At 48.8% G+C, this 24,105-nt stretch overlaps 1 protein-coding gene across 3 annotated transcripts; it reads left to right on the forward strand.

The window, feature by feature from the left end:
• Window positions 1-1,900: 1,900 nt before the first annotated feature.
• LOC119862209 (protein PML-like) lies at window positions 1,901-23,516 on the forward strand. 3 transcript variants are annotated; one of them, XM_038418490.2, is made up of 9 exons: window positions 1,947-2,072; window positions 2,558-2,718; window positions 3,224-3,702; window positions 4,683-5,263; window positions 12,369-12,406; window positions 17,126-17,372; window positions 19,842-19,900; window positions 20,777-20,915; window positions 21,627-23,516. In XM_038418490.2, the coding sequence occupies exons 2-9, from the start codon at window positions 2,689-2,691 to the stop codon at window positions 22,367-22,369; spliced, it is 2,316 nt and encodes a 771-aa protein (XP_038274418.1). In that variant the 5' UTR covers window positions 1,947-2,072; window positions 2,558-2,688; the 3' UTR covers window positions 22,370-23,516. The 3 variants fall into 3 exon arrangements, with proteins under 3 accessions (XP_038274419.1, XP_038274416.1, XP_038274418.1); XM_038418491.2 differs by lacking the exon at window positions 2,558-2,718 and having other exon boundaries at window positions 1,901-2,072; window positions 3,224-3,564; window positions 21,627-22,987; XM_038418488.2 differs by lacking the exon at window positions 2,558-2,718 and having other exon boundaries at window positions 1,902-2,072.
• Window positions 23,517-24,105: the final 589 nt, after the last annotated feature.

A 24,105-nucleotide genomic window follows, 5' to 3' on the forward strand; every position in this document is an offset into this window, starting at 1 on the left:
GGTACATCTTGTGAGGTGCTGATCCCTGCCTCTGCATGTGCTTTGAGATTGTAGGGTCTAGGATGATGGGGCCCAGCGTGGTTGACCTCTGGGCACTTATACAGTAGAAATGTTTATTAATAATTAATGTGCTGTACACCAAGGATAGATGAGTCCATTTTCCTGGCACCAAATCCTTTTAAAAGATACAGGAAGATGAGGACTTGTCCTACCATGCAACTCTGAGACATCCTCAAGAGCAAGCTAGGCCTGCAGCAGAACACTCAGCTGGTGGCTGACACAGCTATAAGCCCCCCTGGTTCCATACCAGTGTCACAGCCGGGGTGACATGAAAGCGACAAAGGAAACACACTCACCACTCCTATAGAGCATGTCTTGCTCTAGTCTATTGTGTGAGTATATCCTGGGCAGGACTGGCAGGTTCCCTAGCCAGGAACCTGGTTGTTGCCTTAAGCACCAATCTTTGAGCAGCACAAAACCACCAGGGGCAAACTCTTTAATCCTTAGTCAAGCAAAGTGCCCAGTGCCTTGATTAGAAGTTTTGCTATATAAGGAAGGTGCACTTTGGCCCACAACAATTAATTACACAGCTGCAATAAACAAGGAGCCGTTTACTGGTGCTTTCAGGCCTGATCTCCTACAATCCCTTCTGCTGGCCCCGCTCTCTGTAAATAACCATCCTGTCCTGAAACAAGCTTTAGATTTCTTTTAAATAGCAAGCTGGTGCCCTACTGTGGCTGAAAGCAAAACTGCAATAGAGTAAGGGATTTATTCCCCGCCTGCCCCTTGGGCCAAGATATGCCAATGTTAATCGGGAGTAACCCACAAATGTCGACAGAGCTGGTGTGATAACATTGGTATAACAGATCAGGAATCTGGCCCAGTGAGACAAAAGACCTAGCTTTGCTTCTGAGCCATGTGCTAAGGGGAAGCGAGGATTTCATTGGCACCTATGGCAGCATTAGGCACCCAGCACAGCTGTTACTGTGTGGCGAATCCCATGCATGTTACATTGCGATTGAACCCATCAGTGGGTGGGCCTCAGTGCCTGCCCCTTGTCACACATCTCCAGTGTCCCTGCTAGCAGCCATGAAATGATGATGTATGTTTGCATCTTAGGTGATCTCTTGTATGGTGCTTATGAATCACAGGAGATGAAGCAGAAACAGAAGGGGTCCAAAGATGATACAGAAATAAACAGTGTCATGGAAAACACATCAGCCCCTTTGTATCATTCCAACTGCACACAAGGGCTTAGCTTGTTCTATCCCACCCCCTTCAAGCCCTTCCCACCCCACCCCACCTGCAGAAAAAACATATTGGGGTGTGACTGGAACACTGCTGCCGTCTGACCATCTGGTACAGCGGCCTCTTGGTGGCTGCTGCAGGGGGGTGCTGCAATCAGGTGTAGTGGAATCAGTCCACATTAGTAGCTGTCCCTGCTCACTCGCAGCCATGCAAGGAGTGAGTGCTGCAGGCAGCTTGCCCAGTGGCACCTTCCCTGTCTGCCAATGGGGGCCTGGAACAGAAGTGGGGCAGTGAATTAGGCCCCTTAACTGTAAGTTAAAGTCTTTTCTGAAAGGCTCAACCCCAAATGCTGATCTATGCACCCTGGAGCTTTGGGAAGCTCAGGCCTTGATCCAGACCCAACATGCGTGGCCTCAGGCACATTATTTCCCTGAGAAGCTCTTTCTCTGGGAGGGCCGGGTGTTCTCAGAATTTCTCTTCTGCCCTGGCAAGATAAATAATGTGTCAAAGCAGCAAATGATAACCAGAGGGCAGGGCAGGAGGCAGCTGCACAGGGAAAGGGACTCACTACAGGCCAGAAACAGGAAGAGAGGTTATTTTCCCTTCTCAAAAAAAGAAAAGGAGTACTTGTGGCACCTTAGAGACTAGGTGCCACAAGTACTCCTTTCCCTTCTCAGAAATCGAAACTTACCAGCCAGAGCCTGCTGAAGCAATTACTCAGCAGAGGAGTGTCCAGATCCCGCAGATACAGTTCTGATAGAGGCAGGGCCTCATGGACTATGGCTCTCTTGTCCCAGGGGAGCCCAGGCAGCCTGCAGACACAGGTGAGCTTATTGTGATGGTCGGATCTTCTTCCTGAGGGACTGGCTGGGGTGTTTAGAGATTGAGGCATTCTGATACATGCAAAAGGAAAATGAGGAGCAGCAAGATGTGTAGCAGTCCAGGAGATGCCTGAGGATCCCACCTCCCCATGGCAGGTGGTGCTGTGTCCAGCACACAAGGGAGGTTAGCATGATGACAGTGACCATGCAGCAGGGGAAGTGGCTGGGCAAAGGAGGAATAGGGCATCAAAGGGGGAACAGGAAATGAGAGACAACCTGGCAGTGGGGAGGGTCTCACAGCTCGGTGGAGTCTCCTGCTTGCCACTGGGGATGGCTGCCAGTTACCTAACTCCGTCCTGGACTTTTATGGGCTGCTTCTTCAGCATGCCCTTCTGGAGAGGTAGGGTGGCCCAGTGGTTTGAGTGCTAGCCTGTGTATCAGGGGACTTGAGTTCTATTCCTGGTGTCTATTCCTGGTGTCTCCCACAGGTTCCCCATGTGACCTTGGCAAATCACTCAAGCCCATATCCTCAAACGTAGAGAGGTGCCTAACTCCCATTGATTCTAGGAGGAGTTCAGAGCCTATTTGAGGATCTGTGCCACAGTTTTCCATCTGGAGAATGGGCATAACTGATTCCCACCTCACCATTGTAAGTGTGAGTGCCTCAATGGTTGTGAGGAATTGTGATAACAGGGGTGCAATAAGTGCCTTAGAAAGATGAAACAAGGCTGGGCAGATGCATCTACAGTGGGGGAGGGAGCTTCAGCCCAGAGTCACCGAGCAGTACTCCCTCTTAGCCCTGCCAGAAGAGAGATAGCTTGGGGGGACAGAGAGAAAGGCAGGGGGGAGAGACAGATGTAGGGGTGAGAGGGGTTTTTTGGGATGATACCCAGCTGAGAAAGTGAAAGGTGCTTTTTCTCTTGTTTCCTCCATGCCATGAGGCTGGGATAGGGGGTGGCATGGGGTCACACTCCTAATAGTATGCGACTTGCTCTGTGCCACCAGAGCAGCAATGGGAAAGCACTCTTAATGGGGTTCAGGACCTGGCCCATCAAGTTGCCTGCATACAGCATGTGTTGCCTCCCTTACTGGGCTGCAGAACAGAGCCATACAGTATTAGTAACCCCGGGCCTCAATCTCTCTTCTTTCCAAAGGCAATGGAGGAAGAATTCCAGTTCCTGATCTGCCAGGGATGCCAGAAAGAACCCAGAAATCCTAAGCTCCTGTCCTGCCTTCACACCTTGTGCTCCAACTGCCTGGAAGAGAACAAGCCTGTTGGCCAGTGCCCCATCTGCCACACTCCCATCCCACAAGCCAGTGGGATCCCAGACCAGAACAACCTGCTCTTCGCCAATCTGCAGGACAAGCTGAGCACCTACCAGAAGATCGTCAAAGGCAGTGACCTGGTCTGTGACAACTGTAGGCAAGAGGGAGAGTTCTGGTGCTCTGACTGTGAGGAGTTCCTTTGTGTCAAGTGCTTTGAGACCCATCAGAGGTATCTAAAGCGAGAGAGCCATGAGGCCAAGACGGTGAGGGATCTCAGGGTGGGATCTGCCAGGGAGTTCGTTGGTGGTTCCAGGAAGCTCAGTAACTTGTCCTGTCCCAATCCAACCCATGCGAACCAGATGCTGAGGTAATGTTCACAACCTGATCTGTTTTCCATGCAGTTGCACCCAGAGTCTCTTTCCAGGTCCAGCTTTCTTTTTCACATGTAGGCAAACCACCAAAAGAGTTCCTCAGCTCAGCCTGGGCTCCAGCTCCCAGCCCCATGCTTCGTTCAGTCCTTCCTGCTTCAGGGCCTGTTGCAGGATTCTCCTGTCCGCTCTTAGCTGAACACCATCTCCCAGGGCTCTTGCCCTGGAGGCTCCCGTTCCCCAGCAGGTTCCCACTGCCTCCCCTCCAGGGAACTCACTCTGCTACTACTCTCCCTTCCCTTCTGACACCCTGGCTCTTCACAGCCCCAGCTGCTGCCCTGCCCTCTTAGCTGGCCAAGCTGGGAGTACCGGTTCTAGCACAGGGGCACTGGATCTGCATCATTTAAAGGGGCCCACCACCCTGTGGCACGCACTGTTGGGTGACAAATCATATTGGGCCAGCTGGTATCAATGGGCCTCACCTCTTTAACTGCAGTGATTTACGCCAACTGAGATCTGGCCCATTTTCTTTAGCAGGCAGATGCAGATTGGCAAAGAGGAAGCTGGAGGGAGGAATGAGAATGTCAGCGCAGAATTGTTCAGTCGGTCATAGGAGGGAGAGGTGGCTGGGAATCAGGCAGGCTCTGTCCTAGTCAAGGATATTGCTGGAGGAGTGCATTGTGGGAAGAGAAGGGTTGCTGTGCCTGGGGAATGATCTGAACTCCCCAGCAGGGAGCAGTATAAGGAGGGAAGAAATGAAGGCCTATAACTGAATAGTTAATTGAAACCCAGCACAGCCAGACATCCCAAGTCACTCACTGCCTGATTTAATGGCTCTACTCTTCGATATCCTTGGCCACTTTCCCATACTACCCTTAGACAAAGGAGGACTGGCTATGGGAAGGGTGTGATAAGACCACCAGCAGAATGGGGTAAGAGTCGTCTAAATGACTGTTCTAAATTTAATTTTCATCAATAGCATCTACTGCAGAGAATGCCAAAAACCGATCTGCTGCATCTGTGCTCTGCTGGACAGCCGCCACATGGGCAAGCACTGTGATATCAAGGTGGAAATCCAGCAGAGGCTGCAGGAGCTGGGGAGCACGAGTGAAGAGCTGAAGAAGAAGGAGGAACTCTTCCAAGATGCCTATAGTAACCTGAAGAGCAAAGCTGACCACCTGGACCAAGTGACGACTGAAACCCAGGAGCTGATCCGAAAGAGAGTCAAGCAGATGGTTCAGCTGATCAGAGAGAAGGAGCAGGAGCTGCTGGAGATGACAGAGAGGCAGCACCACCTGGGGAACAAGGAGCTGGAGGGGAAGCTGCAGCAGACAGAAGCCGTGCTCAAGAGGATGGGGGCCAGCAAGCAGCTGGTGGAGAAGATGCATCTCTACGCATCAGACCAGGAGGTGATGGACCTGCACTCCTTCATCAAGGGGTCACTGGAGGAGTTCAGGAAGCTGCAGCCCCTGGCTGTGGGAGCCAGTGTGCAGGCTGGAGGCTTCGCCAAGTGTAAAGCCAGACTCCAGGCTCTGTTTGAAAGAGTGACTGGGGACAGAGGTAAGACGCTTTCACAAACTTGACACGTCTCTGAGATGGTGGTTGTAGACATGGTACCATCATTACCTCTGGCTGCCGCCAGCATGGGATGGAGTGGGGCTGGTGACCCTTTCACGTGTGACTGCATAATGAAGCTTTTGATTGCTCTTTTAGTTTTGCAAGTTGGGTCAGTTTGAAGAGTGAGGATGGAGAATATTGCCTCAGGGGTGGTGTGTGTGCATATGAGACAAAATAGAAGATGAGCATCAATTCTAGAGCCTGTCTGGGAAATGCCCTGGCCTGTGTTATGCAGGTGACCAGACTAGATGATCATCATGGTCTCTTCTGGCCTGTGAATTAGTGATCACTAGGGCTGGCAGTTAATCACAGTTAACTCACATGATTAACTCAGAAAAAATTAATTGTGATTTAAAAAAATTAATCTTGATTAATTGCACAGTTAAACAATAGAATACCAATTGAAATTTATTAAATATTTGTGCATGTTTTTCTACATTTTCAAATATATTCATTTCTTTTACAATATAGAATACAGTGTAGAGTGCTCACTTTATATTATTTTTATTACAAATATTTTCACTGTAAAAATGATAAAAGAAATAGTATTTTTTCAGCTCACCTCATACAAGTACTGTAATGCAATATCTTTATCATGAAAGTGTAATTTATAAATGTAGATTTTTGTTTTGTTACATAACTGCACTCAAAAGCAAAACAGTGTAAAACTTTAGAACCTATAAGTCCACTCAGTCCTACTTCTTGTTCAGCAAATCGCTAAGACAAACGAGTTTGTTTACATTCATGAGAGATACTGCTTCTGATTTACAATGTCACCTGAAAGTGAGAACAGGCGTTCGCATGGCACTATTGTAGCCGGTGTTGCAAGGTATTTACGTTCCAAATATGCTAAACATTCATATGCCCCTTTATGCTTTGGTCACCATTCCAGAGGACATGCTTCCATTCTGATGATGCTTGTGAAAAAAAAATGCGTTAATTTAATTTTTGACTGAACTCCTTGGGGGAGAATTATATGTCTCCTATTCCGTTTTAGCCCTGCCGTTCTGCCATATATTTCATGTTATAGCAATCTCGGATGATGACCCAGCACATGTTCATTTTAAGAACACTTTCACTGCAGATTTGACAAAATGCAAAGAAGGTACCAATATGAGATTTCTAAAAATAGCTACAGCACTCGACCCAAGGTTTAAGAATCTGAAGGGACGTCTAAAATCTGAGAGGGATGAGGTGTGGAGCATGCTTTTGGGGGGAGGGATAGCTCAGTGGTTTGAGCATTGGCCTGCTAAACCCAGGGTTGTGAGTTCAATCCTTGAGAGGGCCATTTAGGGATCTGGGGCAAAAATTGGGGATTGGTCCTGCTTTGAGCAGGGGGTTGGACTAGATGACCTCCTGACATCCCTTCCAAACCTGGTATTCTATGATTCTATAAGTCTTAAAAGAACAACACTCAGATGTGGGACCTACAGAACCCAAAATACCAAAAAAGAAAAATCAATCTTCTGCTGGTGGCATCTGACTTAGATGATGAAAATGAACATGCGTTGGTCCACTCTGATTTGGATCATTATTGAGCAGAACCCATTATCAGCATGGACGCATGGCCTCTGGAATGGTATTGAAGCATGAAGAGACGTATCAATCTTCAGCACATCTGGCACGTAAATATCTTGCGACACCAGCTACAACAGTGCCATGCGAACGCCTGTTCTCACTTTCAGGTGACATTGTAAACAAGAAGTTGGCAGCATTATCTCCTGCAAATTGTAACCTAACTTGTTTGTCTGAGTGATTGACTGAAGTAGGACTGAGTGGACTTGTAGGCTGTAAAGTTTTATTTTTGAATGCAGTTATTTTTGTGTACATAATTCTACATTTGTAAGTTCAACTTTCATGATAAAGAGATTGCACTACAGTACTTGTAATGGGGGAATTGCAAAATACTATTTCTTTTGTTTTTTTACAGTACAAATATTTGTAATAAAAATAAATATAAAGTGAGCACTATACGCTTTGTAGTCTGTGTTGTAATTGAAATCAATATATTTGAAAATGTAGAAAACATCCAAAATATTTAAATAAATGGTATTATATTATTGTTTAACAGCGCAATTAATCATGATTAATTTTTTTAATCATGTGATTAATCATGTTTGATTTTTTTAATCGCTTGACAACTCTAGTGATCACCCACAGTTTCCCCGCACCATCAACATTATCTGCTTACCATTCACTAGAGTAGGCTGACTGGTAAAAGAAAGGATTTGCCAATATTTTCTTTAACCCAAATGTCAAGCTGCGTTCACTGGCTGGTGAGGGCCAATTATCTCTGAGCTTCTGAAAAATAGCTGGGTGTTTGACGGCCCTGAACTTCCACTCTAATGAATTGTTATCTGAAAAATGGTAGTGGAAAGAGGGAAGTTCCTTACTTGGTATACTCAGTTATCCAATCATGGAGTGAAAAGGCTTAGGTGACAAATCATACAGCAAGAATCATGAATGGTGACTAGTCAAAGTGAAACAGTGGTGAACAATCCGTGATCTGAAATGTGTTTGTCCAGACTCTTCGGTGAGTATTGATGAATAGCAAAGATACTGCTGGTTCTGGAATGACTCGCTAAGCAAAAATAAGAGCTAAGGCCAGAATTTCCAGGCATGAGAGCTCTCCTTTGGCTGCATTGAATGTGATGCCAGTTTTAAGACATCAGTCTGGCTGTATAAGGGCTTCTGAAAATACACACTGAGCACTGCCTATTAGGGATGGGTCTTGGCCGTCCTCCAGGGGAGTGTGTGTAAGCCACTGATAGGTGGGTGTAACAAAGCCTCTATCTATGCCCAGTGCACAGGAGATATGTCTGTTACCGCTCCAGTTAGTGAACTTATGCTTTTAGCTCTGGTGGTTCCTGGTTCAATCACAGTGTGTCTGTCAAGATAATAGCAGTCACAAGTGTTCAAAAAGGGGCAGTCTGGTCAGGAAATGGTAGCCACCTGGGCGATGGGCAGCAGCAGGGATGCTACTGGACATAGCCATCTCACCATATGATGAAAGAGGAGTGTACTGGGGGGGAGAGACCCACCCGTTTTGTTGGGCAGGAAGGGAGGCACATAGGGATGGAACATATGTAGGCAGACAGCACAGTGGGGGACCCTGGTGTAAAGGAACAACTGGACTTGATTACATGCACTGTCATGTCTCACGCGCCGCATGGGAGCCATGCACTGCTGTCTCGACCCCCATGAGCAGCAGCACCAACAATTAGACACTGGCCTCGGAGTCTGAAAGAAGCAGCGTAGCCATGCAGCAGATGGCACTAGTTCTGAGGCAGACATGTAGCATCACTGCAACAAATGTGGCATTCATGATGGTTCATTGTGGGCTAGCTGGTCGGGGGCACAGGGGCTCAATGTCCACGCCCAGGATGCAGCTTTGCTGTAGGGCATGCTTTGAGACACCACGATGGGCATTGGGAGATTGGGCACTGCTGGCATAGCCTGCAGCTCAGTTCATCCTTCCTCTTGGGGGTCTGGGGCACAGAGCTGGGGGCAGGCATTTCAAGGAGGTCCTCAGAAGACCCCTGCTGTTACATTTGGAAGGAGACTGCCCCAGATGGCTGGGGTTTCCAGATAGGAATCTCCACCCCATCTACTCTCCCCCCAACCCGTCCACAGCACTACCACCTGTGCAAGCAGGCGCCCATGAACCCTACAATCCGCTCTATTGAATTGGTCACTGGTCCCATGGAGCAGGCGGCCCTTCAGCTCCTGATTCTCCCTCCTATGTCCCCCTCGCACAGGTACTTCTGCTCCCCAATGGGCCCCCCCCTTCGGAGGACAAGAGCACTGTGACGCTCAGCCTTGAGCCTCTGCATCCTCCAGAGGCTTCCCACCAGCAGAGACACCTCCCTGCCAATGACAGTGAAGGGTTGCTCTCCCATGAGGACCCCACGTGTCCCCCCAGCTCCCAGGCTGAGCCTCACCCATCTGAGGATGGAGGAGGAGATATCTGTCCAGCTAACCAGGGTGATGACTCTCCAATACTACCGACCACTCCACTAGCCCAGGCGCGAAGGAAGGGGGAGGAGGAGACCGCCTCCAGGCAGCTCACAAGTACTGAGGTGGAAATCCCGAGTGTCCGTGGGGAGATATGGGGCCCTCTGGCCTCCGAGCCTGGGGATTTAGCGGCCCGGCCCAGGGCTAGTGTAAGCCAGGCAGACAGTCTCCTGGTGTTAGGCAGCAGCATCCTGAAAGGACAGCAAAGCACAAACAGGCACCTGCTGTCTATGTTGCATGGGATCACATCCATCTCCTGCTCCCTCCACACCCTCACCTTGGCCTTGATTCCCTTTCTGCAGAATACCACTAGCTGATGGCAAGCCATGCAGCGGCCTCTTCCAGCCCCTCCTGGCTCAGGGAGCCCACCCCTCCCTGAGACTATGGGCTTGTCAGTGTCATCACTGCCCTCAGACCTGCTGGACCTGTTCCTTCCTGACACCCCAGAGGGCAGTGTCTCCCTGCTCCCAGCAGCACCCATTGCCCATTGCTCCAGCAGCCACTCCATCTCCCCTCCTCCCCAGGCATCTACCTCCTCCACCAAACTACCTGTGCAACCCCAGTCTGTTTGCTTCTGCAAACAGGCAGAAGAGAGGGCTGGGACAGGAGAGGGGGCCTGAACAGCAACCGGCACATCGATGGATCATGGCAGAGGCAAGCGACACAAGCGCGGACGCCAGGGCCTGACTACAGCATTTTCCAAAAAGAAGAAGTATTAATGTTCCCCTTGCTAGTCCTCTCGATTTCCTGGTGCTTTGATAATTGCCAGAGTTGGACGCTGCATGTTTCCTTTCCCTTTATGTCCCTGAAAAGCGTGTGTCACTGAGGAGAAAGGATGGCCTTGTGTATAAGGAAGACTAAGGTGACTTGGGCTCAGTTCTCTCTGGGCAAGCCTGGGCAGTGCACCCAATCTCTCTGTGCCTCAATTCCCCCTCAGTACACAGGGGATAACAGCACTGCCTTTGTCAGTCGTTTGGGGCAGAGACGGTCATTCACCATGTGTTTGTACAGCACCTAGCATCATGGGGCCTCTGCATAACACTAGTACTAACAATGACATCATCTCAGTGTTCTTCTGGAATCAGCTTCCGTGCCAGTATCCAAGTTACGAGGGAGCGGGAGCAAGACCTCTCCCTAGATTACTGCAGGAATCAGAATCGTCATCTCATCAAAAAGCCATGAGGGAAATAGCCGTTCCTGACCCTAGGAGAGAGGTGGCAGCCAAGGCCTAGCACATATAGCCACCAGTCCCTCAGGCAGGAGTGACAGATGGACACAGCAGGTCAACCCCCAAACCCAGTGGGCTACCTCGTCCTGGTGGATCCTCTAGTCAGGCTGAAAGCTGTTCAGACCGGGACCCCCCCCCACTGTTCCTCTGATATTCTTGTTAACTGCTGGAATTAGCCTACCTTGCTTGTCACCATGAAAGGTTTTCCTCCTTTCCCCCCCCTGCTGCTGGTGATGGCTTATCTTAAGTGATCACTCTCCTTACAGTGTGTATGATAAACCCATTGTTTCATGTTCTCTGTGTGTGTGTATATAAATCTCTCCTCTGCTTTTTCCACCAAATGCATCCGATGAAGTGAGCTGTAGCTCACGAAAGCTTATGCTCTAATAAATTTGTTAGTCTCTAAGGTGCCACGGGTACTCCTTTTCTTTTTGCGAATACAGACTAACACGGCTGCTACTCTCAGACCGGGACTGTTTCTCATTTTGTGTCTGCATAGCACGCAGCAACTACCCCTGACAGGTTCCTGTGGCTCTGTCTGTTTGTCGCCCTTGTATAGTCTGGCAGGACAATGAAGTCCTGATGGATTGAATTGTATGTGTGTCTCTGCATCCATCAATAGGTTTTAAAGCTGGGGGACCATTATGATCATCTAGTCCGACCTGCCTCTATAGCACAGGCCAGAGAACCACCCGGGGTCCTGCAGCCAGCCAGTAGCTTATAGTTGAGCTGGAGTGTATGTTTTAGACAGACATCCATCTAGTCTCAGTGTAAAGACTTCATGGGGTGAGAATCCACCATCTCCCTTGGTAAGTTCTTCCAATGGTCAGTTACCTTCCCTGTTAAAATCTGCCCCTTATCTCTAGGCTGGGTTTATGCACCATCAGCTTCTGGCTATTTAACTTTTGGGTTCCCTTCACCCTCCACTCCTCCTCCTCTCCTCCTTTGTGTTCCTCAGCAGCATCTTGTGGCCTTGAGAGAGGGGCCATATGGCTCCTTCCCCTCAGGGCTCTCGCTGCCTAATGGGGAAGTTCCCCCTTCCTTTACACCTAGCCCCACCTATTCTTCTCTCATGAGTTCCCTAATACATGCTCACCTGCTGTCTCACTCTGTGTGTGAGTGCATGAGGGTTTGTGTTCTCTCTGCCTGCCTGTCCCGGGTCCCGTGTGCAGCCCCGATCCTGCAGTGTGTTAGCTGGGCCTTGTGAGCGGTGAGTAGGCTGCTCTGCCAGTGTGCACTGGCTGCTTGGTCCAGGGAGTGGCTGTGTGAGGCGAGTGGATTAAGTGGTGCCAGCTGACTCAGTCAAAGTGGCAGCACATGTTCAGGCATGTAGGACACTTGCTAGAGCTTTTGAATAATGGCAGCTGATATGCCATGGCCATTCACCCCATGCAGCTTCAGTGTACCATGAATTTGTCTCCTACCCTTGGTAGCTTTCTGAGAATGGGTTGTGCACATTAGTTGCTCTCTTCTGCATTCTGTAGGGGCTCCTACCAGCAATTTTGGGAGGCAGTTTTGCCTAGTAGATAGAGCACTGGACTAGGATTCAAGAGACCTGAGCTCTATTACTGGCCCTACCCCTGGCCTGCTGGGTGATCTTGAACAAATCACATTGCCACTCTGTGTCTCAGTTTCTCCATCTTTAAAACAGGGAGAATGACACTTCTTTTGCAAAGCTCTTTGAGATGTACGACTGAAAAATACTATATTAAAGCTAGGTTTTGTTATTAGCCAACACTGCTGTTCCCATGCATACTGATGGTGGTTTGGCCTGTTACTTAACTCATTCTTTTTTGTTCTTTCTAGAAGCTGCCCCAGCTAGATCCATAGATAATTCCAACAAGGTAAGACAGTTTTGTGCTTGTTTTCACAGAGTTGGGGATCAGCACATGCAGCATTTCCTGTACCTGTGGCAGAAATCCAAGCTCAGTTCTCAGGATCATTGGCTGGAATGGAGGGCTGATTGATATACATGTTCCTCTTGCCCCGGCTTGTTTTTAATACAGCAATTTTAATCTAAGGTCCTATTGTTCCCTCAATTCCATCCCTTTCATAGAATCATAGAATATCAGGGTTGGAAGGGACCTCAGGAGGTCATCTAGTCCAACTCCCTGCTCAAAGCAGGACCAGTCCCCAATTTTTGCCCCAGATCCCTAAATGGCCCCCTCAAGGATTGAACTCACAACCCTGGGTTTAGCAGGGCAATGCTCATACCACTGAGCTATCCCTCCCTTTCCCCTGCCTCAAGGTTTGATTGCACATCCATACTGGCGGACACGTGAGCCAATAAAAATGATAATCCCTAGCTCTTATTCTCAGGGGGTTGGTTGGATGAACCAGGACGACAGCACCATCCAATGGTGATGCTCCGGGATATAACACCCAACAGCAGGGGTCCTAGGCACTGCTTCGCCTCATGGTGTTATTGCCCCGTGGTGAGATACCAATGGGCCACTTCATCTTGCGGAGATATTGCCTATGGTGGGAATCCAAGGGTCAACTTCTCCTCGTGGCGTTCTTGCCCCGTGGTGAGAGTCCAAAAGAACGCTTTGCCTCCCAGAGTTATCGCCCCATGGTGAGATTCCAAGTGGCTGCTTTGGCTCACGGTGTTATCGCCCCATGGCTGGGAGTGCAATAGGGAGCTTCGCCTCGCGGCATTATCGCCTGGTGGTGAGAGTCCAAGGAAACTCTTTGCCTCACGGCGTAATAGCTCTGTGGTGAGTCGAAGGGGATGCTTTGCCTCATGGAATTATCACCCCATGGTGAGAGTCCAAGGGGCCACTTTGCCTCGTGGCGTTATCACTCCGTGGCTGGGAGTCCAAGGGGCCGCTTCGGCTCACAGCGTTATCGCCCTGTGGCTGGGAGTCCAAGGGGCCGCTTTGGCTCACGGCATTATCGCCCCGTGGCAGGGAGTTCAAGGGGCCGCTTTGGCTCACGGCGTTATCGCCCCGTGGCTGGGAGTCCAAGGGGCCTCTTTGCTTTGTGGTGTAATAGTCCCATGGTGAGAGTCCAAGGGGCTGCTTTGCCTCGAGGTATTATCGCCCTGTTGTGAGATTCCAACGGGCTGCTTCGCCTTGTGGCGTTATTGCCCAGTGGTGAGAGTCCAAGGGGCTGCTTCACCTTGTGGTGTAATAGCCCCATGATGAGAGTCCAAGGGGCTGCTTTGCTTCGACGTGTTATCACCCCAGGCTGGGAGTCCAAGGGACCGCTTTGCCTCGAGGTGTTATCGCCCTGCGGTGAGAGTCCAAGAGACCGCTTCGTCTCACTTCGCCTTGCACAGTTGTCAACCCGTGGCTGGGAGTCCAAAGGGCCACTTTGCCTTGTGGCATTATTGCCCCACAGTGAGAGTCCAAGGGTCTGGTACGCCTTAAGACATTATCGCCCTGTGATGAGAGTCCAAGGGGCTGCTTTGCTTCATGGCATTATTGTGTTGTGGCTGGGAGTCCAAGGGGCCGCTTAGCCTCATAGAGTTATCATCCTGTGGTGAGAGTCCAAGGGGCTGCTTCGCCTTCATGAGTTATGGACTCCCAGTCACGGAGCAAATGGGCCACTTCACCTCACAGCGTTATTGCCCTATGATGAGAGTCAAAGGGGCCGTTTCGCCTCGCGGAGTTATCGCCCTGTGGTGAGAGTCCAAGGGATCGCTTCGCCTCGTGGTGTTATTGTCTTGTGGCTGGGAGTCCAACTGGCCGCTTCGCCTCGCGGCATTATCACCCTGTTCTGAGAGTCCAAGGGGCCACTCCGCCTCACGGAGTTATTGCCCTGTGATGAGAGTTAAAAGTGCCGCTTAGCCTCACAGAGTTATAGCCCTGTGGTGAGAGTCCAAGGGGCCGCTTCGCCTTGCAGTGTTATCTCCCCGTAGCTGGGAGTCAAAGGGGCCGCTTCGCTTTGTAGCGTTATTGCCCCACAGTGAGAGTCCAAGGATCTAGTACGCCTTACAGCGCTATCGCCCTGTGGTGAGAGTCCAAGGGACCGCTTCACCTCGTAGTGTTATTGCCCTGTGGTGGAAGTCCAAGGGGCCGTTTTTTGCACGGCATTATCTCCCTCTGGTGACCATCTAAGGGGCTGCTTCGCCTTGCTTCGTTATCGCCCTGTGGTAAGAGTCCCAGGGGCCGCTTTGCCTTCATGAGTTATTGCCCCATGGCTGGGAGTCCAATAGTCCACTTCGCCTTGCAGCGGTTACTGAGCTGTGGTGATCGTCCAAGGGGCCGCTTCGCCTTGCGGCGTTATCTCCCTCTGATGACCATCTAAGGGGCCACTTCGCCTTGCTTCGTTATCGCCCTGTGGTAAGAGTCCAAAGGGCTGCTTTGCCTCATGGCATTATTGCCTTGTGGTGGGAGTCGCAGGGGCCGCTTTGCCTCATGGCATTATTGCCCTGGGGTGAGAGGCCAAGGGGCCGCTTCGCCTTCATGAGCTATTGCCCTGTGGCTGGGAGTCCAATGGGCCACTTCGCCTTGCAGCGTTATCGCACTGTGGTGACCATCCAAGGTGCCGCTTCACTTCATGGCATTATCGCCCCACAGTGAGAGTCCAAGGGTCCAGTACACCTTATGGCTTTATTGCCCTGTGATAAGAGTCCAAGGGCTTGTTTCACCTCGTGGAGTTATCTCCCTGTGGTGGAAGTTCAAGGGGCCATTTTACCTCGCGGCGTTATCATCCTGTGACTGGGAGCCCAAGGGGCCACTTCGCCTAGCAGCGTTATCACGCTGTGGTGACCATCCAAGGGGCTGCTTTGCCTCATGGCATTATTGCCCTGTGGCTGGGAGTCCAAGGGACCGCTTCGCCTTGTGGCATTATTGCCCCACAGTGAGAATCCAAGGGTTCAGTACGCCTTATGGCTTTATCACCCTGTGGTTAGAGTGCAAGAACTCATTTTTTCTCATGGCATTATCACCCTGTGATGACCATCCAAGGGGCCACTTTGCCTCGAGGCATTATTGCCCTTAGATGAGAGTCCAAGGGGCCGCTTCACCTCGCGGGTGTTATTGCCGTGTTGTGAGAGTCCAAAGGGCCGCTTTGCCTCATGGCGTTATCGCTCTGTGGTGAAAGTCGGGAGGGTAGGGGAACCAGGGCCTACCCTACTCCTCCATGTTCTGACCCATTGCCTTTTAAAACCAGGTAGCCTAGCACAGAGCTCAGGTCCAGTATCTCCACACTTATACCCTGGGTCGCTTCCTGCCCTCATCTTATTTCCTCCAGCATCATCTCTGGGGTCGGACGTGGGGTATCTCTCGCGATCGTGCTGGTCCATCTGGAGCAACTCCTCAGCTGGTAACAGGAAGTCATTCCCTTTAGTTCCCATGGCCGACTGACTAGGAGGCTCAGACCCAGCGGCTGGGAGTCCTGGCGGCTTCCTGGGAGGAGACTGCAGCACATAACTGCTCTCCTCCTCAGTAAGCCAAGACTGCGTTGTGCTGCTCACTTCTGAATATTCTCTCTACTGGGAGTATGCCCAGCAAGGGCGAGGAGGCATGGCCTCTTGGGTCCAAAGCAGATTGTTAACCCTCGCCTCACCAGTATGGGGTTGATACACCCCGTCAGACTTATCTAGCACTTTTCATCAGTAGGAGATCTCAAAGGAGATCAGTAGCATTATCGCCAGTGGGACTGCTGATGTGAGTAAGAACTCACCAGCATTAGGAAGGGCTGTAGAGCCTAGCCCTCACTGTCCTTCTTGCCCTTTCCATGCCACCCCTAACCCCGCCACCTTACATGATAAGGTGTAGGAAAGACATTGAACCTTGAGGCATCAAAACACAGGCCATGTAAATATTCCAGATTCTAATGTTAGCAAATGCTCAGGATGTACAGGTGTATATAAATAGTTCCCTAACTGATACTTGGCAAGGGGATTTTGTTTTGTCTTTGTCTCTTTACTCAATATAGGTAATATAAAGGAAGCACATGGTTACAGTGGCTCCAAATGAGCATGTTTACTAGACATCTCTTACATGCATGGCCTCCCTATGTATATAGACCACTGCTCTGACAGGGTCCTGGTGGCTTCAGAAGCTCAGAAGAAAGTAAGGGTCACTAATGGGCTAACAAACTATTTAAGGGGATGGGGAATGGGAAATGTATTTGGGGTGCTGGGAGAATGAAGTGACTTGCTGAGAACAGAGATAGAGTGAGTAAGCAGATGTAAGTTCTCCTTATGTCATTTCCTGATGTGAGGGTTTAAATTGCCAACTTCAGTTTTAATTAACAAAGTTATTTGCACTGAATTACCTTGTTTTTTTTCCCCAAAGAGAAAAAAATAATGATACTGTCACTGACTATGACTTGGGTGCTGCTCCCTTCTCCATCCACTGGCAGGTGGAGGCAGAAAGCGCCACCCATTTTCCACATTTCTGGGGTCATCTCCAAGAACTGAGAACATCCATCCATCACCCATTGTTATGATATGTCAGGGCCTTTCCTATTATGTGTCCAGAATTGTGTAAAATGCATATGTCTAGCCTCCACATTAAGGAACCTAGAGCCGCACCATCTCCAAAAACTCTTTCAAACATATTCCCAAGCAGAAAACTATGAGCTGTCAAGGATCTGTTTTCATTCTTTAGGCCCTTTCGTTGTCTTTACCAGCGAAGAGGAAAGGAGTCCAAACCGAGGCCCCTGCGAAGGTGATCAAGACCGAAGCTGATGCAGGCAAATGGGAGCAATCAGCAGGGAAGCACCAACAGAATTTGCTGGAACAACCGGGGACCAGCTCCTCAACAGCAAGCAACTCTTCATGTGTGACTGACAGCTTCAGTGCAGCCAAAGTAGCTGACTTGCTGGAAAATAACATCTATGAACCATGTGAGCCAGGTAGACAGAGATGATCACTTTGACCATCTACATCAGTGAATCCACAAAGAGATTCCTGAAATAAATGTGGTCCTTTGAGACCTCATCTGGAGTATTGTGTGCAATTCTGGTCTCCCAGGTTTAAGAAAGATGAATTCAGACTGGAACAAGTGCAGAGAGGGGCTACTAGGATGAACTGAGGAATGGAAAACCCACTTCTGAGAGGAGACTCAAAGAGCTTGTCTTGTTTAACCTAACCAAAAGAAGGTGGAGGGGAGATAAATACACCAATAGGGATAAATACCAGGGAGGGAGAAGAGTTATTTAAGTTAAGGGCCAATGTGGGCACAAGAACAAATGGATATAAACTGGCCAACAATAAGTTTAGGCTTGAAATTAGATGAAGGTTTCTAATCATAAAAGGAATGAAGTTTTGGAGAGCCTTCCAAGGGGAACAGTAGGGGCAAAAAACCTAACTGGCTTCAAGACTGAGCTTGATAAGTTTATGAAGGGGATGGTATGATGGGACTGCCTACAATGGCATGTAAATGATATGTGACTGCTAGCAGAAAATATTTCCAATGGCTGGTGATGGGACACTAAATGGGGAGGGCTCTGAGTTATACTGAGAATTCTTTCCCAGGTATCTTCCTGGTGGGTCTTGCTGACATGGTCAGGGTCTAACTGATCACCATATTTGAGGTCAGGAAGGAATTTTCCCCCAGATCAGATTGTCCAAGACCCTGTGGGTTTTTTGCCTTCCTCTGCAGCCTGGGACACAGCCACTTGCAGGTTTAAACTTGTGTAAATAGTGGATTCTCTGTAACTTGAAGTCTTTAAATCATGATTTGGGGACTTCAGTAACTCAGCGAAAGGTTAGGGGTCTATTACAGGAGTGGTTGGGTGAGGTTCTTTGGTTTGCAATTAGCAAGAGGTCAGACTAGATGACCATTGATGGTCCCTTCTGACCTTAAAGTCTGAGTCTATGAGAGGTACATCTGGTGGACAGTTAGAAAAGTACCTCCTCTGATTTCCTACAGATTTCCTAAAGGGATGGTCACTTTATGATCTTGTTCAAGATCTTATTCACAGAACCAAATGAGTTGTATATATTGGTTGATCCTATTCCCTTTTAACTGCACTGGATTTAATTCCATTCATGTTTCTACACTGTGTTGTATTAGCCCCAGGAAAGCCACATAAATGCTTGACAGGATGTAATGTAATGGTGACCTGCAAACTTTTTTTTTCTTTAATAGGCCAGAGTAGGCCACAGAAACTTCCTCATCCCTACACAAACACATGCAGCCCCGGACACACACAGACACAAGCCTAGAGTTATGTGCTGAATGCCTGACGTGACACAGTGACACAGGGCATTATCATACAGCTGATTCCACATGTATCTTCATATATTCCACAGCTGATTGGTTCTGCTCTGATGCCCCAGAATGCACCAGACTCTGAGGTTGCAGCTACCAGTCGCAGATCATGGAAACCTAAAACTGACAAATGAAAAGGCAAACTTGCACTGGGCAAGTGCCTCCCTTGACCTCGGGGTACTCCATACCTAACCCGAGCTGGGTCCTACAGTGGAAGAAGGGGTAAATGGGAGAAACTACCTGATCTGTATTATACAGAAGGTCAGAAATGGTTCCTTCTCTCCTTAAACTATGAATTTAAGTTGCTAGCTAGGAGCGGAAATTTCCAGGGTACCTAAAGAAGTTAGGTGCACAACTTCCATTGATGCCTAATTTTCCTTAAGAAAATCTCACACAATTTTTTGTTTTAATTATTATTATTAGCCCTGTGTTTTTCCACTCTTTCCACCAGAGAATTTTGACATATACCAGGTGTGAATATTGGGGGACTGTTGCTTGGTGCAGAATTGCTCCCTTTCTTCTCTTTCTCCAGGCAATGTGTGCATCTCGAAGCACACCAAGTGCCAGCTTCCTTTCTTAGTTACCCCCATATAATCATCAGAAAACCCAGTTTAAATGAGAGCAAAATAAATCCCCCAACTTGGATGTTTGTTCAGATTCTGGTAGCCTGGCCTCCTGCACCCTTCTTCCCTTGCTATATGTAAGGAAAATCTTCCATAGAAAGAGAGATTGAAAAGACTGGGATTCTTCACCTTAGAGAGGAGATGAATGAGAGGGGATGTGACACAGACATACATAATCATAAATGGGATGGAGAAAGTAGATGGGGGCTGCTATTCACCCATTCTCATAATACAAGAACAAGGGGACAGTCAGGGTAGTTAGAAGCAGCAAAATTAAAATATTCAGTCTTTCTTTTGAATCTTGCTAAGACCTTGATTTCAATGATCTCCTATGGCAGTGAGTTCCACAGGCTAACTGTGCACCATGTGAAAAAGGAAGGTTATCTATCACACACACCAATCCCTAGTCTTGCACATACACCCCTGCGGTCCCTGGCACACTCAGACACCTTCAGGGGTCTGACGTGCCTTTTCGTCTCTTGCAGATGATCCCACGGATTGTTTGAACAGCTCTGATGGGGATGACAGCGATGAAGAGTCAACAGTGAGTGCGGCATAATGCCCAAGAGTACCTATGGCATCACAGCTCCCAGGGTAGATGCTGGGAGACGGAGAGCAACTTCCAGTATGACCTGTCTCAGCTGGAACATACCAGACACTGTCTGTATATGTGGTGTAGAGCGCTCAGCATTTAGGCTGATTTTCAAAGGAGATTTAATGCCCCTGACCAGATTGGCAGAGATATTTAAACACCTAACGATGCAGAGAGGCACCTAATGGATTTACCAAAGCACTTAAGGGTTTGTCTTCCCTGCAGAGTTAACCTGGGCTCTTCCCTTGGTGTTGCTCCAACCCCCATCCTGTCCATACGCAAAACCCCCTTACTGAGTTTAGCAGTGCTTTACACCCAAGTTAGCTTGCCCAGCTTGGAGTGGGTGAGGGGAGTGTTAGAGCCCTGCTTTCACTGAGTTGGGTAACCCACCTGCTTTGCAGTGAGTATACAGCTAAACCACTCCAGTGCTGATAGTCCTCCACTGCCTTCCCACAATCCCCTTGTGCCCAGAAGGATAAAGGAAGTCTCCCGCAATTATCTGGGAAGAATCATAGAGCAGCTTAGCTCACTGCTGTGTTAAGAACCATCGGAGGGGTGTCAGAGCCCTAAAGACACACGTGGGAGCACAGCAGCCATGAGGACACAGTAACCCAGGCAAGGCTTTTCTGCTCACATCCAGGCTAGGCTAACCCAGGAGCTAAACCCCAGTTGCCAATCATCTGAATGAACTCTGCAGTGAAGACAGAGCCTTAGTGAGTTTGCAGTGCCTCAGCCCATCCTGGGGGAACTAGAGGTCGTGAGTTTCCAGAGCTGATGCTCTGGCATCTTTAGGAGCTTTTGAGAACAAGTCACCATTTCCTTTCCCAGGACTCTAGTCTGCCAGACGACATCAACAGCATCAGTTGTGAGAGCAGCAAGGGAGACATCCTGGCCTGTCCTGCTGGCAGCCTGAGGGAGCTCAACATGAGACAAGCATCACTGCTCTTCTTTGACCTCAAGTTCTTGAGTAAGATCCTGAGAATTTCTGTTTTAAAGGCAAATGTGAATCCCTGTCTGCAAATCATTGGGATGAGATCACTGTGCTTAGCAACAGTCCTATCAAGGGGGAGGGAGGGGCAGGCCAGATATCATGGGGCTTCCTGGTCGTGCTGGGGAAAGTACAATCTGTCATGTCCCCATTAGGGTGCAATATGCTCCCTACAGCATGGCGAGGCAGCTCTGCCATTGGGAGGAGCACTAAGTCCATGAGGACATGAATATTTTATGTAAGGATGGTCAGCTGCTAGTGGCCAGTTCACCTTCCACATGGTCATGCAGGGCTCCAGATTAATGGCCACAGGACTTTCTGGAGCAGCCATTCCCTTTCAGAAGTGACACATTCAAGGGAGGAAGCACTTGCTTCTCAAGCACCTCAGATGCCCCATCATAGCAGCGTCAGAGAGACACCTTTCCCCTTTCCCAGAAACATGATGCTACAGAGATAGCAGTTGATACTGTAAATGGGAAGGATTAGTTGAAGCATCCCTGATGTGGCAAGCTATACTTGGATGTCAGACACTGATGACCTGCTTGGGGAAGGCTATGAGGAGAATTGGAATGGGCCAGATCCCCAGTTGCTGTTAATCGTTGTAGCTCCATTGAAGTCCATGATTACACCAGGTGAGGAGCTCACTCAGTGTTCTAGTTTCCCTCGACTAATTCTGTCTTTCACTCCCAGCGGCAAATAAAGTCCTTCAGCTGGCTGTGGTGGATGGAGAAAAGAACTTTACCATCTTGATTCAGCCTCTGAAATCTTTGCCTGGCTTGATCTCAAAAGGCAGTATCTGTGAGATTGGTGTGAAGACTTTATTCCACTACCTCTACTCTGTCCACAAACCCATCTTAGCAGGGTATGACCTCTGGTCACCAGCCCTTCCTATCCTGTTTCAATCCCTGGATCTCATTAGCAAGAAAGAGGAGTTTAGTGCAGCTGTCTTTGGTTTCCTGGACATCTTGCCCCTGATTAAAGAGAAGATCCCCAAGGCTGGGAGTTACAAATTGAAGAACCTGGCCAACACTTACATTTGGCGGCAGCTAAATGATAACAACCCCCTGGAAAACGCAAAGGCCCTTAGGGATCTGTGCACAGTTCTAGAGATTGATCCAGTGGAGAACCCGAGGCCTGTGCTCACCTGCTCTAATCTGGAATGTTATGCTTCCCTTCAGCCATTGCTGAATGAGAAACTTCTCACTAAGCCTTCGGTGCAGATGCTGTCCATGCACAACATGAGCCTTTCCAAACTCCACACCTTATACCTGAGGGATCCTGAGAAAGGGCTGCAGAAGTTCTGCAGGTTCTTCAATTCTCAGCTGCAGAGCTCTGAGAAGAAAATCCGAAAGCTAAGTAAGATCAAAGCCCATTTCCAAAGCCCACAGCCATCAGCTGGGCACCAAGCAGCGGCAACAAATGAACTGCCATGAGCAATAAAGAGTGAGTCAGACTACTGAAGTACATCTACAGCTCAGACAAATATATCTGTGCATGGCACCTCAGGCATGAGGCTGAGCAGCAACATTCCAGCTCTGAGGTCCAGACTCCACCAGAATTCAAGAAGTTCAGATTCACCGTTTTCAGTTTGGCCCATTAGCTAGAGCAGGGCCTGTAGCAAAGCTCACATCTAGATCTGAACTATGAATTTCTGGGTTGCTTGGATCAGGTGTTCTGGGGGGCGGGGGACTCTTCCCCCCCCCCCCTTGTATTTATTTCATATACAAAACTTTGTTAAGCTGAGGTGCTTAGGGCACTAGCCTAGGACTTGGGAGACACGGGTTCAAGTCCCTGCTCCACCACAGACCTCCTGTGTGACCTGGGGCAAGTCATGTAGACACTCTCTGCCTTAGTTTCCCATCTGTGCATTGGGGAAAATAGTCTCGCCCTGCCTCACTGGAGTGTTAGGAGGCAGTGGTTATGTCCTATTCAGGCCTGTCTGTAAAGGCCTATACTCTAAGAATTTAGGTGTATTCTTATCACTTGGCTAGTTCTAGAGGTATAAAAGAATCAAAATCACTGTCTGCCAGCGTAAGGGCCTTCTCTTACTGTGACAGTCTGAGGCCCTGTTCTGAGTCTAAGGCCTTTGGCTAAGCAGCAGAGGCAGCCACAAGCTAGGAAGCGACCGGTCACATCCTCACATTTCAACCTAGTCACATTGAAATAAGGTGCTATTGGGCTGTTAGGAATACAACCCTGTCCTGATAGTGCCTATTGCCTCTAGAGAAAGGGAAGTGCCTAGAAGATGTAAAAGGAAACTTAATTTGATAGCATCCTGTCTGGCAAGAACTCACTTATCAATAGCTGGGATGTGAAATCCTCACTTCTGTATTGTTTTATTATAGTTCCCACTTTGCTATTGTTTGTCTGTATAATCTCTGTCTGGTTCTGTGATTGTTCCTGTCTGCTGTATAATTAATTTTGCTGGGTGTAAACTAATTAAGGTGGTGGGATATAATTGGTTAAATAATCATGTTACAATATGTTAGGATTGGTTAGTTAAATTTCAGGAAAATGATTGGTTAAGGTATAGCAAAGTAGAACTCAAGTTTTACGATATAGTCTGCAAAAAGAAAAGGCGTACTTGTGGCACCTTAGAGACTAACAAATTTATTTGAGCATAAGCTTTCATGAGCTACAGCTCACAACCTGCCATTGTATAGTCTGCAGTCAATCAGGAAGTGTGCGGGGGGAAATGGGAACAGGGAATGGGGGTGGGGAAATTGGAATCACATTTTGCTAAAGGGGGAAATGGGAACAGGGAATGGGGATGGGGAAATTGGAATCATGTTTAGCTAAGGGCAGGAATGGAAACAGGGACACAGGTATAAGGCTCTGTAGTGTCAGAGCTGGGAAGGGGGACACTAAGGAAGGAAACTGGAATCACGCTTGTTGGAAGTTCACCCCAATAAACATCGAATTGTTTGTACCTTTGGACTTCGGGTATTGTTGCTCTCTGTTCATGCGAGAAGGATCAGGGAAGTAAGTGGGTGAAGGAATAAGCCCCCTAACACTGTATATTGGGGAAAATAGTCTTGCCGTGCCTCACTGGAGTGTTAGGAGGCGGTGGTTATGTCCTATGGAAACAAATAAGTACCTAAGATAGACCAAAATCAGGGCTGCAGATGAATCTGCAGATTCATATCAGTGGCTTGAGGACATACTGCCT

The sequence above is a fragment of the Dermochelys coriacea genome, chromosome 10 (assembly GCF_009764565.3).
Source record: "Dermochelys coriacea isolate rDerCor1 chromosome 10, rDerCor1.pri.v4, whole genome shotgun sequence".
Classification (NCBI taxonomy): Eukaryota; Metazoa; Chordata; order Testudines; family Dermochelyidae; genus Dermochelys; species Dermochelys coriacea.

What these genes read in the sequence shown, in the direction of transcription:
- LOC119862209 (XM_038418488.2), top strand. Translation starts at nt 2,028, where the DNA reads ATGGCTCTCTTGTCCCAGGGGAGCCCAGGCAGCCTGCAGACACAG. An exon ending in CAGGCAGCCTGCAGACACAG is followed by an intron (nt 2,073 to 3,223) that starts GTGAGCTTATTG and finishes TTCTTTCCAAAG; the next exon opens with GCAATGGAGGAAGAATTCCA. An exon ending in CCATAGATAATTCCAACAAG is followed by an intron (nt 12,407 to 17,125) that starts GTAAGACAGTTT and finishes TTCATTCTTTAG; the next exon opens with GCCCTTTCGTTGTCTTTACC.